Consider the following 23,914-nt stretch of genomic DNA (forward strand, 5'->3'; position numbering starts at 1 on the left):
CGCGGTCGCGATATAAGATGCTCGCTTGCTCTTGACTGAATCCTTTCGCCAATCCTTGCCTTCGCCACCACGCTAGCGGTAGCTGGGTCAAGGGGGAAAGGCGAAAGGTGAAAGGCGAAAGGTAGAAGGTAAAACGAGGGGGAAATAACGCACGCGAAGCTCAGTCATAGGTTGCGTTCGTACAAGCAACCTGGAAAACTTTTACCCAAATTCTAGTCGACTGGAACCGGAAGACGTGAATCACGAGACGCCGATGATTCGTCCGAATCTCATCGTATCGGGGGAGTACCATAAAACGGGGAACGGCTCTCGGTTTTACGTCCGTGTATATCGCGGCACAGACCCTCTGGCGAATTTCGATCGTAAACTTTTATATCATGGTGTCGGGGGAATTACGTTGAAACCGCGCATCGTGGCCTCCAAGAGATAAGAAAAACGACGAATTACTCTGCTAATCCCACGACTAAATACCCAAAGGATCGCCGATGTTCTCCCGATTCTCGTACATTTTTCCTTGGGCGATCTGCGAACGGTATAAAAAAGTCTTAAAACTCGCGACTGGCTCGACCCAGCGATTCCATGCTCGCCACTGTCGTTTCACTTTGAATCGTATACGGTGATTCGATGTTCGCCGATTGGACACGCGACGCTCGAGAAGAAGCGAGAATTTCAAAGTGCAGTTTCAATCTCGTCACGTGCGATGCGTTCGTCGATTTTGGTATCGCTAACACCTCGTCTCGTTCCTATATTCGTCCAGGGTGGTTTGTCTCTTTTGGTCGGAGAGTGCATCGAAACGATGCGCGCCATCGTCGTATAGTCGAAGCGTCGCATCGCGTCGCGTCGCGTCGAGCTGTCGTTCCACACCATCCGACTACCCATTTGTTTACCCATGCGTGTTTGTCCATCTCTGTGTGAGCGAATATTCAGTCGTGTGTATGTATATGGCTATACTGCTATACGTTTTCAACGGAGGCTGCGTGCAAACCGTTATGTGTAGCTACATCGATATAGATATAGGTAAAGGTATAACCGACAGAGAGCAGCTATCACCTTCCTTGCCACGATCCGGATGCACCATTTGCAGGATATTCTCCGACGCTATCGGGCCGCGACGTGCTCGGCCACGTACTTCCTCTTTTCCCCTTCGTGGACAGGTACGTGCCTATAGATTTAAATTTGCCATTTGTTCTCGCGTCGAAGTTACGTTTCTTTGACTTTTTATATGTATATGAATTACAGCGACTTTTTTCTACCTCTTTTTCATTCGGACTATTCGGGTATTTTGCTGTCTAAAAAGTTTTGATCTTCGTTCTTCGTTCGATTTTCCTTCGATCGTACGATGTACGGAAATATCGAATTCTTTCCGTTTCACGGGCAATTATCTATCGCGATTAGTTACGATACGGCAAACAAAAGGGAGAATCGATGCTCGTAAATGCTTGGAAATTACTGATTCGCAGTTTATAAACGGTACACACCTTGATCAGTCGTGGAAAATTCGAATCACCGATAAATAATGTGGTCGCAAGTTAGTGTATTAGCGTATTAACGGTATTATCCTGGAAAAGTTATCGACAGTGTGACGTAATGCTCGCGATATTTTAAGAATTACGAATATTACCGTACCACTGTCATATATCAAGAACGATATTTCTATCGATTGCGTTACCTTCGCCTGGTAGCCATCTCTTTTTTTTTTTTTGGCTTCGCCGTGTATTGATCAAATGTTGCGAGAGTCAGCGATATATAACACCGTGATTCGATACCTGTTATGGTAATCGAGACAAATTTTTTTGTCCCTACAAATATTTTGCAATGTTTCGAGTCGAACGGTTCGGCAATTTTTATTTAATTTCGCGTCGGTTGCGCGTCACAAGCACGCAGCGCTCTGAATAAACCTGGCCATGGAACTTTTGAACTCGCGATGAAACGCGGTGCTGAGATTCAAATGGTCTCCCCGTTAATAAGAGTCGTAAAAATAGCAATCATCAGTTTCGAACGTATTTGTACGTGTTACGGCTTTTGTTTATTATATATTATCCATTATCCATTATCCATTATCGGTGGGTGGACAGATGGTCGTTTTCAAGGTTGATGAATTCAATTTGACGCTCGATTCTGGGCCACACGTTTCTTGTCCGCGGCACTTTAAACAAATGCCAATCCGTCGGAAATACAATTTAGTTACGTTAAGCAAATCGTGGGCGGCCAAGCGAGGGTAGTTTGCCAGATAACACGGAAGCTCGAAGAATATTTTACATTTGACCGAAAGCGTGCTAGGCTTACGAACATGGAAAATGTTTGAACGACTCGAATCTATTGAATTTTCGCGGCGGCGTTCGACTCTTTGTACGCTATCCTCGGGACTCGGTAGCGCAAGTGTTTAGCAGCGGTAGCAGGTAGGCAGACGTGTGTTAGGTCGAGCCATAGAGGTTGGTCGAGGAGCACACCACCGTAGCATACGGCGGCCACGTAACGATTACCGTTAAAAATTTAGGAAAATTCCTCTGTCGTAGGTGGAAGCAATATTGTTTTTATGCGAGCATGCCGCAGTCATGGTGCCCGTTATATGTTATATACGCTCGTATATGCGCCGCACGTATCACTTTGTGTATTCTTCGAAACGTTCCTGCCCGCCGAAATTCTACTTTCCGTTGGATTTTTCAGCAATAACTTGCCACGAGTCTACACGCGCGACCCAAACGTGCGACAACAAACGTCCATCGTCGACGAGTAATCGTATTCGTCGTTCATTCTACATTCGCCACGCAAGGATTCTTATATTCCGCAGGGAGGATCGCAGTCGCTTTAGCGACCTACAAACAGGGTATTCAGGTTTCACCTGGGAATTTGAAAGAACGCAACCCCAGCTCGAAAATTCTTGGCATTCTTTCTCACGTTCATCGATTCATAAATTTTTTACTTTTGTAACCGAGGTCCTGGCTGAGTATACATATTAATTAAAGAGGTCTGAGAAGCTTATTTACAAGCGCGTCGAGAGTTCAGAGAACGAGATCTATACGGCTCATGCGTACACGTTGGACGAAAAAGCGTTGCACCGACTGTCTGGCGACGGATTACGTTTCCAGAGTTTTCCTCTGTAGTCGTACTTTGTTAAGTTGGCCGTCGTACATTCGTTGCGGAGGGGTGTGCGTCACAGAAGTCCGTTTCTCGACGCCGATGTCGCACCGATGAAATAATTTATACGAAGCAAGAGAAACGACCTTCCGCTTTCTGTGCGAGAATTAATAATTTTGCCGGTAAGGCAGCCAGCCCGACAAAGAACCCGTACAATTTCGTTGGACAAATTATTTAACGCTACTGCATCACGCCTTTGTGTCCGTACATACATACGTCTTTTTGTTCTGGAATTTCCACTTTCTTCCATCCAGGTACGCTACGCTTACGTATCGTCAATGTCCCCTGTTTTCCTGTTGAAGCAATGAGACAATCGCCGTTCGAGGAATTTAGCAGTGGACAAAAAGGACGAGTATCGTATCAGGTTGTCCGAAAAGTTTCTTTCGTTTTATAAGGAAATAATAGATGCACAAAGTTTCTTCTTTTATATTATTTTTGTTCCATTAGAACAAAATGGATCGTACGTAATTCGTATAAAATATCATAGAACAAAAAGCGTTGTGCATCTATTATTTCCTTATAAAACGAAAGAAACTTTTCGGACCAGCTAATACATGGGGCGTATCGTTAAAAAATGATACCGAGAAAAAAAATCCAATGCGAGGACACTGACAATCTTGTTTGTCTTGCTTTTGCCGACCGACAACTTCCGCGAAAGTAATTAACTCGTCGGAAATGAACATGAATTGACTCTGTCTAATGTCCGTGGAACGACGGATATATACACTGCTTCCGTTGGGTTCTGTTCTAAAAAGCAGCTTCACTTTGGAACGTTCGTTTTTGTCAGGCGACGGTATATATAAATAAAAGTCGTCGGATAAAAATTCCTGCATGAGTCTTTCTCTGCCGGCTTGGAATGGAAACACCATGGGCGTTTTATGGTTTGCACCTTCTACGGAAATTGGATGTTTTACGAACGCCGCGGACTCGAGATGAACGTGACCGAGGAAGACGAATCGAAAAATACCGTGCGAGAGTTCATCGCTTTTCTCGCTGCTCTCTATCCTCTTCTCTCTGCTCTCGATACTTCTTCTCGTTTCTCATACCTCTTGTTTTCCTTCCGCTTTTCGTCGTCCATTTTTCTTGTCGCAACGTCAAACGTTTACGTTTGACAAGCAATCCTCGAGCTCGTATCCAGAACGAAAGAGACCGACGACGGTCCGTAACGTTTCACCGTGGAAGCCCGGAAGCCCGTGATCGTTTGCTTTTCTTGTCGTAGGTAATGGCTACCCCTGTCCTTGCAGCCAGGTACGGTCTCATCGAGATAATTTCCGGTCCCAAAGCACGATACGTTTTGCGCAACATGCACCGTGTTCCCACGCTATTCGTTGTACGCGCGCGCCCTTCTTTGTTCACGTGAATTATTCCGACGTTCCCCAGGTCAGGAAGGAATCTTTGGTATCGCGCGTTTCTATCTTTGTTCTTCTTATTTTTGCAAACGCGACACGCGCATTCCGGAGCTTTAAATGGAAGGGAAGACGCGCGGCTACCAAGGATACATGGAGCGAGTGGAGGCCAAGCTCTTTGGAAAAGGGATGGATAGCGTTCCGATCCGTTCTCTCAGGCTTTTCTCTTAGCGTTTTCGAAAGAGATCGGCAGAGATCTCGGAAGTTGGCGTAGCTGGTCCGCACAGAGTTGCTACGAAGCATTACTTTTCCTCGAACGTTCTTTCGGTTTCTTCTTTGTGGATTCTTTAGAGGGAATTTCTCAGCCAGCACGATCCGTAAGCAGCAGCATTCCGCGCAACTTCCTATCGTGCGATCAACGAAACGAGAGAAAAAAGAAGAGAAACGAGGAGAGGGTGGCGAGAAGAGCGAGAAAAAATAGATGCCGGTGAACGGCGAACGGATTATCCGACCGCTTTGAATTCTCAATCCCGCGTGAAATGCTTCTTCCGCTTTCGAAGACGGCGAGCTTCGCCTACTTTTTCTCTTTCTTTCTTCCTTTCTTTCTTTCTTTCTTCCACCCTTTCTTTTTCGCACAGCCGACAGAAGAGGCTCTCGACACAGATGCAAAAAACAAAAGCGATATCGAGCGTAGGAACGCCGCCGCTTTTCGTTCGCGGAGAATGCCTCTACGTTGCAACGTTTGCGGCTCGATTCGTGCAACGTCTGTAGATAATAGCCGCACATTGCACACCGATTTAGCGACCGGATTTATATCCATACGGAAACACGTCCATTCGAAACACCGAAAAATCCACTTTCTCTTCCTCTTTTCTGTGGTTGAAAGTAACGATGCCAAAGGGAAATTGGACGGAGAGCTTAAATCGTCGCTTCGTTTTATGGATTATCCGCAGATTTATTTCACAGTTACGATTAACGCGAATATCAGTTTTACGGTTATCCTTGCGATCGGTGGTGGTCGGTTCGTGCTTCTTTCCGCAAAAATGTCAACGATACAAGTTTACAAGACAATAAAGTCCGTTACAGCCGAAGTTGTAGGCGGCGTATCCGACTGACGCGACGTTAAAGCTAAACGATTCAGCGCGACATCGAGATACATCGGATAGACGGCGATTCGCGGTTTCGCGGTTAATCGCTTCCATCGAATTTCTCGTTTCGTCTTGCGATATCGTCTTCCGACAAAGCCGCGTCAAATTACGTCAAATTTGCTTCTACTCCGAAATATTCGATCTGCATCGATACGAACGTGGCCAACGATCGGTTTGGAGTGGGAATAAGACACCTCGCAACGTCTCGAATTTACGATGGAAATTTTGCAAATAGGTGGAACGTTTGCCTGAGCTAGCGAAAACAACGCGGCCTTCCTTATCTGTAACGCGAATTCTCCACAGGTTTGGTCGGATCGAGAGACGGCTTTCGATTTCGCGGCGATTTAACCAAAAGGGAATTTATTCGGCGTTGGAGAATCACGCTGTTTCTCGCACGACGATAAGTTCTCTACCGCAAATAGGATCTACCGCCAGGAACGTTGCTATGATCTATATACTCTCCGAATCTACGAAATGATTTTTAGAAGCTTGCGATAAATAGATAGTTTCAAAGAACTGGAAAAGTAAAAGAGATAGTCGCGATTCGTTGGGAAAGTGAAACACGTTCGACACTGTAGTCCTGTAGCTAGCAATAAGCAGATTTTGGATCGTAATACGTGTACTTACATACGTATATCGACGCGGGTAACAGCTTGGAAAGCGAGGAAGAAGCCAACGTATTCGTTTGTCTCGTTAACGTCGACGTTACTGTTCCGGGTAGAGCGAAACTAACGCGCGCGTATAAAAGGAACGAGTCTCGCATAGAGTCGAGTTCGATGTACGAAAACAAATGGGAACGTCGAGACCGGAAGACCGTGGAAGGAAAAGAAAAACCAATGAGGTGGAGGGAAAATATTTGCGTAATCCCGGGGGAATGGTTCTAACGAACGGGGCAACGAATGGTCGAGCTCTGCAATTTGTTTAATTCGGTTGTTTGAATATCTCGGAGGCGATCCTCGTACTTTGGGGCTTTCGAACTCGGAGAGGACTTATCCGGACGATTATGCGCGTTAACGATGTATTCAATGCCCGATAAACATGGAGGGATTGTTTCATTTAGAACCTCGAAGTATGGAACCTGAAAATTGACGAAGGGTTAACACGTTGAACGCCATGCTAGTTTTACAGAGATTGCTCGTGCCGTCACGATGAATTATTTATTACCCGATACATATAATGTTGAAATATTATAGGTCTATATTTCATGTATAAATAAGCTTATTTTCATACGCTTTATACCGCGTTAATTTCGTCACACCATTGTTGTAACGATGGTAATAATGAAAAATTTATAACTACCAACTACTTTGTTCAAACTAATCTTGGCGCGCCGGTTACCGACAAGTTGAGTGCCGATCATCGGTGATCCCCGTGGTATTCAACGTGTTGAGAGAATTTTCCCGAAATATAGGAAACTAACGAGGAACGTATTACGGGAAGGACGCGCAAGCCAAAAAGGAACAGAAACAATGTCAAGGGGGAATTCCTGAGTCGGTAGCACGGAGGCAAACGAGAAGCAATAGCGGGAACAGAGCCGGCGTTGAGTTACGAGGTCGTCGGACTCGTTTACGAGCTCGTAAAATTTGCCATTCTTCATCAGGAACGCGTGTGTTGCGCGAACATAATTCTCGTTGCCCTTTCGCAGAAATTGTTCGTGGATAAATTTTTGCGTTTCCCCACGGAAGTCATTTCACGCTCGTTCGTCCGATAAAGGACGACATTTTCGAGACGTTAGGCGGAGTTAGACGACGTCCAAGGCACCAACGATCGCTGCAGGTCCCGGGGCAACATTTTCCGAAAGTTGTACGCAAACTCCGAACCGAGCGCGTGCTAAAAATTCGAGGCTGTTTACGCTGTCTATGTAGACGTAGACGGTCGGCTTTTACGAAGTTGGTTATCGGAGAAGAAACTGGAAGAATCGGGGGAATAAGGAAATCGAGCACAGAACTGGAGCAAGAACGTGGTGGTATTCGTTTGAAATGGAGAAAAATATGGCCTCGCGTGGGTCGTAGGGGAGTAGTCTCGCGAGGCGACAATACGCCGGTGAAATCGACTCGACGCGGGCCGGCGACGGCTACGAGGATGCTCTTTCGAAGGTATGGCGAAACACCAACTTTCCGGAAAACTTGGTAACCAAAAAGATTGACAAAGCGACGAATCTGGTAAAACTCTCGACAGAGAGTCGGCTAGTGCACCGGAACTGTTGCAGATCGTATTCAGATCGTAGGAAAATATCCTGGTATATCCCCCGGGGAGAAACGACCCGACGACACGTTTCTGAAATCGAGTTGTCGTTGCAATACCGGTGCAACTTCAAAGATGTTTGTTTCGTAACGTATTTCGATCTCGCGCACAACTAGCATATACTGTGTCGCAGTAGCGTACTTACACTCGCCTTGCGTCGCGGCAGAGAACGCGCGACTGCCTTTCTCCTATTACGGAAAAAGAACCAAACGGTTCAGCCGCTTTACGCCAGTCGATTTTGCGCTTTGAGCCGACGACGCTTGAAAAATGTCGAAAGACTTTTGTGATAGAATCTCTATCTAAAATTGAAAATAGGAGAGACGGCAACGTTTGAGAAAGATAACCATTCCAGTTTTTCGAGGAATAGGAAAAAATAACGACGAGAAGGCGAAGCGCCCGGTATGATGGAAACCGTCAAGTCGTTCCCATATGACGAATGTTTGAGTCTCTATAGATGCAGCAGAGGAGCAGAAGCAGCAGAAGCAGCAGCAGCAGCAGCTGTGCCAGTAGTATTAAGTAGATACGTAATATCGTTTCGGGAAGCTGTTAAGAATTCTCTGGAGAATTTTTGCTAGATCCATATCCGTCGAAAGACCGACCATCGTTCGCGTCCAAGATACTTCTTTTTTATGTTTCCATCGTAAGACGGATTTTATCGTCACGGCGTAATTTTAATATCGATCGATCACGGTGCTCTTCTCTTCTATTATCAAATCGAAGGAAACAACGACTCCGAAAAGTTTTTATTAGTCTCTGGAACTCGTCGCGTCGGTGAAGTGGACGCGATAAAACGATCACGACAATGGACAGCGCGGATGAGGAACGCGTTGAAATACGAGGCACGGCGTTATTATCGGTTATGATCCAGGAACTACGCACAAAACGAGCCTTTCTTCTCCTATTCGTGCTTCGCTTCGTTCCTCCCTCCCCTTCTCTTTTCCCTTTTCCTTTCTCCTTTCTCCTTTCTTCTTTCCGGGCACTCATTTTCCCTCAACGTTGTTCTCCGCGTGCTCCTTCGTTTCTCGTAGCGAGCGTTTTCATTCTGCGATCGTAAACTACCGAGTACGACGTGTCTACCTTTTCGACGAGAAAGAACAGCTATAACGAGACGCTGAGCAATTACCATTCGTACGTACCTCGGGAACTCATAAGTACGTATTTTTCCCTGTCTTTTCGCGTTTACTTGTTCCGTTTCTCTCGTAATTTCTCGCGGAACCCTTTGCAACGTAGCCCTTTTCCGAGGCGAGCCGCGTACGTACCTTCCAATCCTGAACTCTTTCAAAGGAATCCCGTGCGCTTCTGAATCGCAAAAATTCCTTTTTCCTTATTGCCATTTTAGCATGCGTGTCTTGGATGAAAGAAAGCGGCCGGGCTGATGCTCGTGCTTTTCCCTAAATTGCTTTCACTCTCTTAATCGCGAACGTTTCGATCGTGAAACGGTCGTGGTTTCCTCGCGAAAGGAACGTGATTTTCGCGCTCGGTTTCTCCCTCAAATATGTTCCGACGCGGTCGGTTCGTCAAACGGATACCAAGAGGTCGTAAGGAGAGAAGGAGTCGAGCGCTATCAAGGACGACGAGCAGTCATATCCGCGCTCTCTCTTTCCGTGGTCTCGTTAGCTTCGTCTTTCTTATCCATCGAGTTTCTTATGAAAACTTGGCTCTCGTCTTTAGCCCAGTTGTGCCGTGATCCAGATTTCGAGAATCTTGTACGGCACTCTGCGCAAGTTCGTTCCGATGGAAGCACTTACGGAAAACGAAATATCGGAAAAGCAGCGTCGACCAAGGACAAGAAACTCTGCCGGCAGATTTGCGATAATGGACGCAAGTCCGAATCGCTAGCGTTGTATTAATTATTCCGTTGCCGTGCGAAAGTATCGACTCGAGGTCTAAGTATGCTTCGCCCGTTTAACGAGGTCGCATTCTCTACGCGGTAAGTGCGTCGTTAATTAATTTGGTTGTGGAGCGGAAAAAGCGAACCGCCGCGCCGCGCCGACGAGTTTCAAGAGTCTGTACATTGCTGCATGCGTTAACTAGCGCGTGCTTTCGCGCGCACACCCGTTGCATCGCGAACCGTTGTTCTTTCTTTTCAGCCGTTCGGCCAGCTTTTCTCAGCTACCAACCAACTATTCACGGCTCTTGTTTCGACGCCTCTCCGATCAACGAATAGGAAGAAAATTACGCTCTGCTCCGTTTTATGGCGAGGCCACGGAGCACCGTGTGCGAAGCGGTGATCCGGACTCGGATGATGCATCGATAGCCGAAAAAATCACGGAAAAATGGCTCGAAATTCGATTTATGAAGTAGCACGCGCATGTTGATTGCGTCTGATCTCGCCTTCACTGGCTCAAGGAGGGACGGGAGCGTCTTTGAGGAAGACGGAATGCGAGACGCGGGCACGTCAGAGGAGAGAATGCCGAGGTGCTCGAAACGGTATACGTTCGAGAGCCACCAACGGACAGAGGATATGGTAGAGGAGCAGGAATATCGGGAACGACGGTGAATTCTACGCGTGACTCGAATAATCCCCGGCGCTCTCTCGACGTTGGAGGACACAGTCTCAAAACTCCACGGGATCTCTTTCCGAGTTGTAATCAATGATTCCCGGGGAATCGACGATCCTTGCTTCGGATCCTTACTTTCAGCTTTCCGATTCTGGACGCAACGCTCGACTTCGCCAAACAGGATACGTTTTCAATTTTTTTTCGTCTGTCTCGATACCGGACAATAGTTGGAAGACGATTCGCCTGATATGAGCTCGAAGCATCGGCTGAATTGAATATTATAAATTACGTCACCAAATTTACATCCTATCCAGCGTTGCTATTCTCAGCGGGTAAGAAGACGGATGCTCGATAACGGGTATAGATGAAAACGATCCTTTGCACCGTTCTTTCGCGGAGGAATAATTCTTGTCTGTTTTACCGCAGTAAACGTCGAAGGTCGGCCGGCAATCGCGTGGAACGGAGAATAGGGGCAGGAATTCTTTTCAACTAGCGTGTTGCATAAGATAAGAAGAAGAGAACGGTCGTTCTCCGGCTGGAAAGGAATTGCCGTGAACGACGGTAAAGACGAATGAGCCTTTTGAGGTAGAAAAATATGGCAGCCGGACCATCTGCGGATCTTTCCATCGGTTTCCTCTCTGTCGTTCCATGGATCTGTCTTTACGTCAACGGACGTGAATCGAAAGGGCACGAGCTGGGCGCCGTGAAACTCCCGTATGATTCATGACGCGTCGTCCCATCGATCTACAATTTTTTACGCGCTATATCAAAGCTTTCCGTTACCGGAACGTTTCCACGTTCTCTCGTATCGCGTGTCTCATTGTCAGTGGCGATAGAACAAAAGCGCACCCCGTCCCATTTACCGACCAGCGTTCGGTTAACAGCATTCTTTCGTTCTCCTTTTCTTCTTTTTTTCTCTCTTTCTCGTTATTTCATCCTATCCACCGCGACATCCGAAAAATTAAGCGACTAGAAAATAAAAAAAAAAACAAAATGAACCAGAACCGCAGAAGGAAGTCGGTTATCCTTCCCGTTGTCATCGAAACAGCATCGTGACTCGTCGACGCTTCGTTCGCTGGACCAAACTCGAGGATCGATCCTGCAGTTTCCTTCGAAAACAGGATGCTTTAAAATTCCCGCAGACGTCGTCCTTCCGGCTAACGAGTACCATCGTGTTTTCGTAGCTATCCTCCGGCCACTACCGAACTTTTACCGAAGAACGAACGAGAGAAAAAAAGGCAAAAATTTCGGTATACGATAAAAGTAACACGAGAACAACGAACACGCATTGAATTCTTGAATTATATTTTTTCGACCAACGCTCTTCCAATCGGTCGTAAGACATACTTCGTTATCGCGCTCGACTCTGGAACTTCGCCATTAGAAATCCAACCATCGCGGCAAACGATATACCCACCAGCGACGTTCATTCTCGGTCTTCTCGTTGGCCAGAGAAATCGAGCGTTCGACCGACATTCCACCAAGTTCGATCGCACGGTACGTCGTTATTCCTTCGAGATTCTTTTTATCCGATTCGTGATGTCTTTGAAAGATAGGTGTCCACGAAAGTAACTTTGTGACGTCAGATTTCTCGTTTGCTCTCCCGTACTCGTTCGCTTCCCTGTACTTTTCCCAGAAATTCTTGGGTAGAAGGGAGCCGGACCTTCGTCAGCGTGCGTTCCGTTTCCGGTTCACTTTCGGGACATGCGTTTCCATTACGTACAACGGAAACTATTCGCTGGATAAGGAAAAGTTACGCGAGCGATACATTATTCGTCGGACGATAAATTATTCGACAAGTACTCGGGGAAAAAATCTTCCATGCACGATATAATACGGTTCTCAACTTACGGATACGATGTTGCTAAGCCGCGGTAAATTTCGCCAAGATCGAAATCCAACCCCTCTTTCTTCTCTGTCTTCGACTTTCTTTCTCCTTCTTCGTTCGCCTGGCGCGCGCGCCTTTCAACGTATCTTCCGGGATATAAGATGAGATTTTACCGAGGGTGCACCGATTCAATTCTGACGTCGAGTTACATACTACAGAGTGGCGAGAAGAGATCTTTTCAATTTTCCAAAATAGACCGTATTCGGCGGAAAGCTTCGCGTAACAATTTTTTCCAAGGAATGTCGCTTTGCAGGCGTCGCGACAGTTATTCGAGCAAAAAAAGAAACAGCCTCGGGAAAAGAGGTAGTTTAAAGGAGAGATCGGAGAGCGAAGGAAACGGAAGATATCCAAGACAAAAGGCGTGGCTACCGGTCAGACCGTTTGACCCACGAAATACCGTAAGATGTCTCTTTGAATTTTCCTTCGAATTCGTTAACGGTGAAATACAAGTATGGCCGTTTCCGCGCTGAAATTTCAGAACGATTTCCTTGCTCGTCGCGTTTCACGTTCGTATTTCACGCATAATTTCCTCCTTATCTTTCTCGCAAACCTGTCCTCGAGGTTCGTATTTCTTCTCCGGCAAAAGGGACCCGGAATCCTCTGTGTCGAGGAAGACGCAACTCTCTCTTCGCTAGAATATTTAATTTTCGCGAAAAAAGTTGCGAGTCGGCGGCGACTCGACCGAACGGCGGGACGTTGATGCTTCTGTGGAGGGAAAGCTGGTAAATTCCGGGTTATAACCAAAGTGTTTGATGCTGGGCTTATTTCGTCGCAGCGAGTCCTTTCCTTTTCCTGTCTTTTGGGTCTCTAAGTAATTACAGATAAGAGGCTTAAACGGAGATGCTCGCCGTCGGGTATCGACTCTGAAGTATTAGACGGCATTCGACGGAATAAAAGAGAAGGGGAAAAAAGAGTAGGGGAAACCTCGTGTCTGGTAATGACACGATCTTGCAGCGACGATGGTCAGGTTGTCGCGTCGCGTCGCGCCACGCCGCGTTGTGGGAACCGTATCTCTTTCCAAAGAGACCTACGTTACTATCCTCTAAAGGCTTAACGTATCGGTCTTCGTTCAATGAGGCTAATAGGTAATCACCGATAAGAGGCTTTAACAACAAGAGGGATATTCAGCATTAAGCGTCTATTTCAGTGAATAACGCGTCTCCCAATGGTTCGTGATTCCAGCGATTTCGATGCGATGCGTCTAGAAACAGATTAGAGCACCTAATAGTCTAGCAGAGAAAGTAGCCGACCAACGTGAGGCGTTTTAGCAGTGTAGGTTTGCATCGAGTCGTTGAGACGTGGTGTAAAACCGATTCGGTGGAGCGTCGGTAACGAATTTTTGTCAGCGAACGATGAAACTGAACGCACGAGTGGCCAGAGCGCAAGCTCGACGGCCGTTCAATAAGCGCATAACCATGCGGTTAAGTATCTGGTTCGCAACGATGCGAAAAGTTTTGAACGTAAACGAAGAGATAGAAGATCGTTAGCCCGGAAGTATTGGAAGCGTAGTGTAAGAGGAGATAACGAATAGAGTGGCATTTAACGTTGGCGGATGAATAGATAGAGCGGATGGGATAGATATCCAAGGCGATACGCGGTTAGAGATGGTTAAACCGATAGGAGACGACGAATAGTGGTGGGCCGAGCGGAAATCGGGATAAGACAAAATTAATTTATCCGTAATCGGCGATTAGATATCCTTGAAATGCAGAGCGCAGAGTGCAGAGTGTGGGTAGTTCCTTGTCAAAATCTAAACTAAATCCTAATCGGATTAACGTTCATCGACTCGACGCTTCAGCAGCTTCCTTTCCCAAGTTTCCAACACGGTTCAACCTCAGTTCCTTCGAGTGGCGATTCTCCTCCTCGCCGAAGTACTCGATTTGGATTCGCGATTTCCACTTACGAGACGTACGTACAAAAGGAACATTACGAAATGAACGAACACGCTCGGAAGTATCTTTCCGGGCAGAACGACAACAAAGAGAGACTATCGCGAGCGATCGATTAAGGCGGACACTAAGATTAATTTCACGCCCCTCCTTAACTTTGCCTCTTACGTTCGCAAAAGCGTTTAGAACCGTCGGCTCTCTTAGACGATGCGTGGCTAACTTCACAAATTCTGATACCCCGAGGTTGCTGTATCGCCGCGTTTTGGTCAGATCTTGTTGAGAATACGCTACAGTTATTTGGTCGCCTCACAGAGCTAAACAGAGCCGCCATCGACGCAACTTCCTTGGATTTCCTGCGCCGGTCGCGACTTTCTACCATTCTGTCGTGAATAAGCTCAACTTTAGATCTTTGGAAACTCGTAGGATCTCTTTCGAGTTGTTGTTTCTTTTCGAGATTGTTGTCAGCGTTTCTATCCGTTATCCGCAGCATCTCGATCTAATCAACCTGTACACAGCCATTAAGCCGTTAAAGCTCTCGCAACTTTTCCTGGTACAGAGATACACTCGGAACTTGTCCGCGTCTGACCCTGTTAACCGGATATGCGATGCTGCGAATTCTTTCCGCAATGATTTGGATTCGTCGTCCAATTCTATCTGTTCTTTCAAACTACAAATTTACAAAGTTTTGTAAATACTTGTTGACCAAGCTTTTTCTTGTTCAGTTTCTATTTTCCGTATTTTCTTGCTCTTTTCGCGCGTATGACCTTTACGTATTATTTGCTTTCCGTTTGTACTCTAATGGGAATTCTTTGCTGTACAAAGAATAAATAAATAATAAAGTTAATGGAAAGGGAATGGGTAATATCCAGGGACTACGGAGGTTGGTCGGTGAATTGGAAAGGAAAAAGACGGCGGCGGGCGCTGTTTATGCGTTATTTACGGAAATATATTCTCTGTCTTGGTATTCTTTCCGGCTCGGAAAGCAAGATTGGAAAGTCAGAAATTCGTTCGTTCGGAGCTTCCGTTTTGGCTGATTTGCGTTTACTCTATCGTCTATGGAGGACGTTTCTCGTAATTTCGAATTAACTCGGGGCACCGATCTTCTCCGATGTTCAGGTGCGTCGAGGCGTAAAACGAGCCACCACCGCGGCAGTCCAACACCGATGGCCTCTCGACTGCAGGATCTACCGTCTATTCGATTGCTTTCCTCCGAGGCAGACCGAGCGCTCTCTGAATCCTCGACCGGGATAAGCTCGAAACTTACTCGGGTATTAACCTTCGCTGCGAATTTCCGTCTTCTGGCAGCACAATTTCTATTTTTCCGAATTTCTTTTCGGACTAGCTGGTCGGAGACGTTGCGATCGTCTCGAGAATAAATTCGGAATTCGCTCGCGTTCGTTTCGCTCCGAAGCAAAGGCGGGATGCCGGCTACACGTTTGTACGAGAAGCACTTTCGCGTTACGCGAAACACCCTTAAAAGTTTCAAGATTCTCACGGACATCGCTTTCTTCGTTTCCTTTCCCGAGTCTCGCGAAGATAGAAAGCGACGAGACGCGGAATTAAACGCGTGTCGCCTTATGTCGCGTTTTGCTCGTATGAAAGAAAGTTCTTGCGATATTTTCGACTGATGGTGTTTGAGGAAGTTCGCGAAGAACGGCAGACGGAACACGGTCTCGTTATCGCGACCACGATCACAAAGGTCAGAGCGGTGGCACAGAGCGAGCCTTCCTTTGTTCCCGTTCCACGTCTCGGTAGATTTTCAGGAACGTCTTAAAGTTTCCGTGGGTACTCCACCAAGCGGGATCGGCAGTCCGCGCTTTAACTCAGTTTAATAGCCGATCGATGAGTAAATTGGGTTAGAGGTTTCCTAAAAGGAGTTTGGGCTTCCGAGCCGCGTTCCCAGCACGAAACGCGCTCTCCTTGAGGAGAATGGGCCACGATACCGGTTCGATCCTGTTAAGAGACAAGAGAGACGTCCTTTGGGCCTGTCTTAGACTTCTGAGAAAGTATCAAGAAACCCGAGCGTAACAGAGAAACCGTAGTACCGTAGTAACATCGTGTCGAGTACATCGGTCGAACGCTGCGCTAATTGCTCGTCTTTGTCCATTTTCCCACCTAATTGTCTAACGATTATTTCGCGCATTTCTTTAGCCACGGTCTTCATCCTTCGTACACGTCTCTCCATCTTTCTTCTTTTTACAGTCAAGAGAGATTTTTTCTTTGATAAGAGCATCTGTCGTTTCTTATCCGTTCTCTTCGTTTCTCGAACGATGGAACGCGCAAATTGTACGTCAGCGTTAGATAGTAAAATCGTAAGATAGCAGGATAGGTAAATTTCGATTAAGAAGCGTTCGGTGGAAACGAGGAATATTCTTGAAAAAGTTTCACCGCTATCGATCCGCACGGTCACGCTGGAATCGAGACCGAGCAGAGTTCGCCAGAGGCTGATTAACCTTGATCGACAAATAAAATCTGGCTGTAACTACTCGAGTGACGAACGAACAAGCAATTGGACCGATCGGTTCGAGGGACCGACGAATCAGTGCGCGAACTAATCGACCGCAAATCACCGCACTCCGGACCGACAGTCGTGTGCAAATGCTCCCTTTCAATGCGCGACCGATTGTCGGAAGGATCGGTTGTCCCTCTCGATCGTGTTTCAAACTAACCGTCAATCGTCGTCGCGATTTCCTTGCGCTCTCGATTCACCGCGATCCGCCCCGGTATCGCAGTTTCCAGGAATCGTGATAAGTTTCGAAGTAGTTTCGCGTGGAAGTGGCAAAGTTTGTCGAGAAAGAGAAGCCAGACCGTGCGATGCTTTTAAATTTTGATGCTTACGATACGCAATTTTAACGTGGCGTCCCTCTCCACTTGATTTTCCAGCGGTATCATCGCGTCAATCGAAACTTATTTAACGTGTCTACGCCTTGGGCTTCTCGCAGAGAGTCGACGGGAAGATTGCGCGCTGTAACATCGAATGGCTTACCGATGACGGTGAAATTGACCTTGAGATTTCTGGTTGGCGAGTTGCGAAAGTCCACCCTGCACCTGTAAACTGCCTGATCGCTTTCCCGCAGATCTCGAATAGTCAGCTGAGCGGGCGGGCTTGCTCTGAAAGACGCCCTCTCTCCCCAAAAATGAGGGGCGCTCCACAGCTTTGCTTTGCCAAATTGTCGGTTTCTCGCGTCGTAGCTGAAAAAACACGGAATAAATTCGGTTATTTATATTAGGGGTGAAATCGGCTCGATACTCGCGTAATAAGAATGTAAATCATAGGAACAGGGCGAGGATGACGCGCCATAGTTCACGAATGACGCGTACGTAGCGCCGGTCTTATCTAGCTCGAGCCAATTTTTCACTCAACTTTCGCAATTCGTCATAGTCGGGAGGTCCGAGTGCAGGAGGAGTTTGCTTACTCTCCAAGTCCCAAGCTTGAAACTCAATACAGGCCGACAGAAGTGCACTCGACCGAGAGAGTCAGATAACCTTTTAAGCACTTCGGTGATCGAGCTTTCCGAGACGGCATTAGAGAATATGTTGGAGAATCGAGATTCAAATGGCCGACGCGACGGAGGCGTTCCTCCGGTGGATAAGCGACAGCGGCAGCAGCGACTTACAAACGAGACGCAACGTATCTCAGGCGTTTATTTTTGCGCTGCGGCACTGCTGCAGCGTGTTTTTAATACGCTTCGACCGTTACGATCGCGTGGCTCGTGGCGAAGCTATCGCAACCGCGTTCGCGTTAGATAAGCCGACCAGCTACGAACTGTCGGCCAAGTTTTCGCGTCGAGCCGTCGATTATCGGGTGCGGCCCGGCGACCGGCGAACGATGTTCGCGTAAGTCTAATCGAGCGCCAAAGTTTTAGCGAGTTTCAGTGATAAGACGTCGCATGGTCGATCAACGAGAGAACCGTTGATCGCGAGCACCGTTGACTCGTCCTAGGAAGTTTCGACAGTCGCGCGCTCTCATCTGGCGCACTTTGTCCGCGGCCATAAGACAAATTGGATTGGTTTTTAACGAGCACGATGACTGGAGAGAGTTTCCCGAGGGAGCCACCTCAGACTCATCGTGCCGCTTTGCCTCTCACGAACAGCGTCGCTCGTTTACTTTCCAACTCGGCTGATTTACCAGAAATTAAAGAGGCATCAAGATTCCGCAACTTGTGACAACCTATTAATTACCTGCTCGTTTCTTTGCGCGTACCTTTAATGTCGATGAAATCCGTTGTAACGATATCGTGCTATACAGGGCATGGGAATGCAGTCGTAATTGTGTCCTTTTCGTATTTCTTCGTTTTTTCTAGCTTTGAAACGCAAGGAAAAGACTATGAGAACGATTCCAAAGAAAACACAGGTGTATATGTGAACGGAGTGAAACACACGCGCAACAGAAAGAACGAGAACACGATTAAAAAATAGAAGAGAGGAATTGCTTTTGTTCATCATACACAGAGAGCTTTAGGAAAGTTCGATGATAAATGGAACACGATCTAGTGGTTCTAATAGAATAACGATCGCTCTGTTGATCGATACGATAAGCTTGCTGAAGAGGTCGTTGCGTCGAGGGGAAAACGAGCATTTAAACGAGGAATAACTGGGGAACGATCGAAGAAAAGGACAAAGGAGGACTATATCGGATGAAAAAAGGCAAAGACGAGAATGAACGATGGTATACGTGGAAGAATTCTCTGGGCGGGTAGGAAGGGAGAAAAGCCGGAGATAGAAGAGAATGGTCTCTAAACAAATTAAAATAATTGCCACGACTCGTCGGAAGATCGTGCCGGACTCGCGAGTTAAAAGAACGTTTCCCATGAATACGTTAGTGTCGGTAAAACGAGTGCTCCACGGAGAAGGAGGGTAGGGCCAAAACCCGAAGGGGCACGGGAGCTAGCAGACAGGGCTACGAAGGAGACTTAACCACTCCCGGGACTCTTAAAAGGAGCTTAACTTCGCGCATAAAATTAAGGCATTGTAATTGCAGACGGCGCGGCGTCGCCACTGCGGCAGCACATTTCTTTCTCTTCGTTCAACCGTCCCTCTCGTTCCTGTCCTCGTACCCGTTTCCGCACCCGGTCCACTCTTCCTCTAGGCCGACACCTTTCTCCTTTTCTTCCGTTTTCGCTCGACCGGAAAATATAATTTGCCCGAGTTACTAAGTTTCGTCCCCTGGAAGCAGATCGTTCGACCGGCCGACAAGCGGAACAGTGATAAAATGATTTTTAATTGGGATTAGACGTAAGCCGGAATCGTTGTCCCACGACAGCCAAAGTTCCTCTCATGAATTTAAGCGAGCAGCTTTAACCGTGATTCGAGTGAATTTCGAATAACAGTCCGGATTAAGCATGATCACGAGTAATTTTCGCAAGCGCTACTCTGCAAATCCGTTCGACTCCTACTTTCACGGGCAACTTTGCCGGCTGGAAATTTAAAGGAACGCGTACCGCGTAAAAATGCTCGTTTTGTACGGAAAATAGTACAGAAACTCGTGAGTATGTTAACGTCGTAGTAAGGCGTTTCTGCTCACAAAAGGCGAACAGTAACTTTTCACGAAATTAAACGAATCTCTTGATTAAAGCGCTTTTGGAAAGATTCTTAATTAACGGACCGGAACGTGTGAACTACAGTTGAGAACATTTCCACGCGAATGTAAAATCCCGATATGCATGGAAATCGAGGTTGCGCTACTCTCATTGACTGGTGTTCTTGATTCGCGCGCGACTGGTTACCGGTTCGATGTCGGTTTCCGTATCCGAAATCGTCGATTCTCGCTCGGTACAGCGCGACGATAGCGGTATCAATCCGTATCGTTCCCAGCTGCCACTTTGCGTCGATGCCCGATTTCACTCACCTACGCTCTCTCTTCTACCCAGTCTTTATTCAAATATCACTGTGAAACCGCAGCCTGGCATTCTTCAAAATGGAATTCATGCCGCGGCATAATAGGACAGAGATATCAATCCGATCGGTGAATATAATATCCGATTACACGATGGTCGACGACATTCACCATGGGAAACCTCTCTTCGTTTCTCTCGGGTACATTAAATGTCTCCCGGATGCGTGAACCCATACTCCACTCCGATATAGATATACGTACATACGCCATATACCTCTCGTAAAGTTCGATTGTCCAGATTCATCGTTTTTTCGTTTATCTTTGCATTAAGGAAGAGCGAGTGCTTCGCTGCGTCGCGGAACGTACTTGGGCGCGATGACCCTGTACACGAACCGATCGTAACGCGGCATCGAACGAAAACAACGGAATCGAATTTTTATCGAGACGACAATGGCTGTAGTAGATAATCGCGTACCGTATTTACGACGTCGAGAAATGCAAGCGTGACTGGCAGGATTATTGTATCAGAATTGATGACGGAGTGTGAGATGTATGACGAGCATTGTCCTGTTTCGCGGAAGCATCGAGAACGCGATGGACCGATCGCAGACAATTTAGCAAGGTTTCGAGGTTTCTTATTCATATACGCGGCGTGCTATCCAGTGGGAAGAAAAATGGTTGCGGTGATCCGGTCGATTTATATCTCCGCGGTGCGAGTGCGGTTGGAGCGGAGGAAGGGGGAAATGTCATATTTTGACAGGATTTCGCGGTTCGTTTCGCCGCTATCGCGCGTGCAAGGCGCGAAAATCAGCGTCGAACACGCTCGATTTCGTGACAAGTTGAAAGACGGAGAACGCCATGGAAAATGGGTAGTAGAGAGGAAGGGTAGAGGGAGGAGGAAGAACAGCCCTACAGAACCGATGAAAGGAACCGATGCATACGTATAGCGACGACGCAGTTTGAACGAGTAGAGCTAGAGCTGGGTGGATTAAGCAGGGGCTGCCTTCATGCATAAATGGATGACAAAAACAAAAGGAACATCCTGTGACGCGGTTGCGACATTTTTACATTTATCGCCCGGTTCCCCGTTTACGGATACGTGCCCATGTAGCCAAACGTGAGCTCACATACTGCGACGGATCCTTCGTGTTCGCGCGAATGCAAATAAAGCGTAAGCAGATAAAAGGCTTCGTTGTCCACACCACCGACGCGGTTTTTGTTCGGTTTTTCGCTTCTCTTCTTCCCCAACGGACTAGCTCGACGAATAGCAATTGGCGTTGATGGCTTGGCTACCTCGTACCTTGCTGTTTCCCTTGTTTCGCCTTACTTGGATCGCGCGATCGCATTTTCTCAAACCGAAACATCGATCGATCCTCGATCGCGCTCGATATCCAGTCGACACAGCTTCCAGCGTGTTTAATCACGTCTTAACCCCGTTACGATCCTTCCATTCTTATACTTCGATCTTGCTCTCCTTTTAACGAGCAAAAGGGGCTTGTAAGGTTTTAAGATGTTTAACATAAAATTGAAACCAGAGACCATACGTGAGCCAAGAATCGTTATTATCATCGTCATCGTCGTCGTCGTCTTTATTATTATTATATACGGATCGAACCCAATAATAAGTATATAAAAGAATACAATAGTAAATGTCTACGATAAGAAAAGTAGAAGAAAGAAATAGAAAGGAGAAAGATATTATTAAGGAATATATCACATAAGAGGATATTGTACAGCTTCATTTTAAGAGTGGATAAGCGTCCGGAGAATAGCCGATATTTCCAACGTATCGATTTGCTAATTTAGTAATTCTACTTAACGGATCCCGGAAACCATCTCGTGTTTAGGTGGTCGACGGCAACGACGTCCATCTCTTACCAATACGTATGTGCATACAGATTTATTTATAGCGAAAGAGACGCGGAGTTGATTTTATCCTTAACAGTTTTAAATAAAAGAAGAGGGTCTGCTATAATTCTGCGGTTCTCGAAAGCAGACGGACGAATGCTATTCGAAACTGAAAAAAAAAGTGATCAGTTCTACGTAGATATGTATAAGTATATACGCGTATCTTTAGGAGCGTTCCTGTGATACCGTTACGATCGATAATCATCGACGAGAACATTCGAAGAAAGTAGCGGCAGCCGAAATGGTTGCGAGGTAGTCGCTGGAAAGCTCGACGACCGATTTTTGAGACGCAAGATATCGCGGTTCCGTTAAAATCTCGAAAAGGCGAGAAACCTCGAATGAATCTCTCGCTGCAAAGTAGCGTCAAATTAATGAGTTACCGAGAGACGAGTTTCTGCTCGGCGAAACATAAGGGGACAGAGCGTGAATGAGAGAGATAGGGGGAAATGAAGAGGTTGGATCGCAGAGCGGAGGCTAGGTAAAAGATGGAAAGGAAGTTCCATCATACGCTAATTAATTAACTGGTAGAATGAAACGGGTCGTAGGGCAAAAATCCATTTTGCTGAACAAACTTTTTCCCTTTGCGATCAGTGGCAAACACGTAATCATCGTGTTGCTTATCCATAATTACTCGTAAAACCGAGTAATTAACTTCACACGAAAAGTATTTTTTACTTCTCGATTTTTCCTTCGATGGTCGGAATCGCAGAAAATCGATCGGCGCGTATCGCTAATTCCTGTCAGGGTCTTGCGCGACGGATGAAAAGCAGCATCGTAGGAAGAACTAATTCGAATTTGATAAGACAGGCAAGGAGAGAGAGAGAGAGAGAGAGAGGGAGAGAGAGGAAGAAAGAAAAATCGTAAATGACCGGTGGCGGAGAAAAGTGGAGGAATAACACGACGGCGCACTCTCGAAAGTCAGCCCTTCCGAGTCATCGTAGGAAATTGGATCGTTATCGGACGTACACGGAACAGCAGCGATGACGCGAGGGAAATGAAATTAAAAGAAGGCGTTACGTTAATTACAGAATTTTTGGCAGTGCGTAACAATGCGCGAAAATACTCAGCAAGAAGAATGGTCATGGTTGAAGAGCACGTGATCATCTCGAGCTTAGCTCCGACGAAGAGCAGCGTATTGCAGGCGACTGGATGATAGGACGCGCACGGTTTCCTCGATATTCGCGATTTGCACCAGACTACCGTTTACTTTTTTCTCTTATTCTCGGCAATCGGCTCGTACGAGTTAAAGCGGTAGCGATGAAATTGTTGGATCGTGGAACAACGCGTTTGAAGCGGTGCCAGCTATTTATATCGCTCTCGTACGTATACATATATATGCAACATTACCGATAGTAAACCCGAGGTATGCACGCTTTGGATCGAGATGCGCATGGCCAGTCTGTGTGCGAGTTACAATCGCAAAAAAGAAATTTCAAAAAAGGCGATACTCTCGTACGCAAAACGAAGCGCACTCACTCTTTTATCCGTTGATTCGTTGTAGAATTGGAACGATCGTTTTTCAAGAGGCTGACGAGGTGACCGATTCGTGACCGTGAGATATTTATCAGGAAAAGTCGAATTCGCGTTTATTAGATCGTAGTGAATTAGCGATTGTCAATGACCGCAGCAAGAGACGAGGTTTATCGGTACCGACATCAAACATAGTAGATATGTATGTACAACGATATCGTTTATCGGGGCCAGGAAATCTAGATACGAACGCGTACGCAAGATAAAAGCGACACTGTGCGTGATATCCTGGGTGCAAAATATAAACGAGGTCGTTGATCCATGATCGGATCATTTCACCATTTATGTATCAGTTGCCACGGCGGTGATCATCAGCGGCAATTTCGGTGCAGCGGTGATATCCTTTCGAGTTATCATTAAATCTCCATCGTTTCGGTCGCACTCGATGTTCGACTGCGGTTAGGTGGCGCGGATAACTCTGTAGCTCGATCCTATCTGATTCATACGCGGTTGCGTCCAGCCAAAAGTCTGGTAGATCGCTCCGCG

General features: G+C 46.7%; 1 protein-coding gene across 1 annotated transcript in view; it reads right to left on the reverse strand.

Moving 5' to 3' along the window:
* The window catches only part of LOC117205042 (hemicentin-1-like), a 99,691-nt gene that overhangs the window by 53,209 nt on the left and 22,568 nt on the right, over positions 1-23,914 (reverse strand). The window contains 1 exon segment of the mRNA XM_033443086.1: positions 17,141-17,346. Coding sequence (XP_033298977.1) covers positions 17,141-17,346 — 206 coding nt within the window.

Source organism: Bombus bifarius, unplaced genomic scaffold (assembly GCF_011952205.1).
Source record: "Bombus bifarius isolate JDL3187 unplaced genomic scaffold, Bbif_JDL3187 scf7180000007986, whole genome shotgun sequence".
In the NCBI taxonomy this organism is placed as follows: domain Eukaryota; kingdom Metazoa; phylum Arthropoda; class Insecta; order Hymenoptera; family Apidae; genus Bombus; species Bombus bifarius.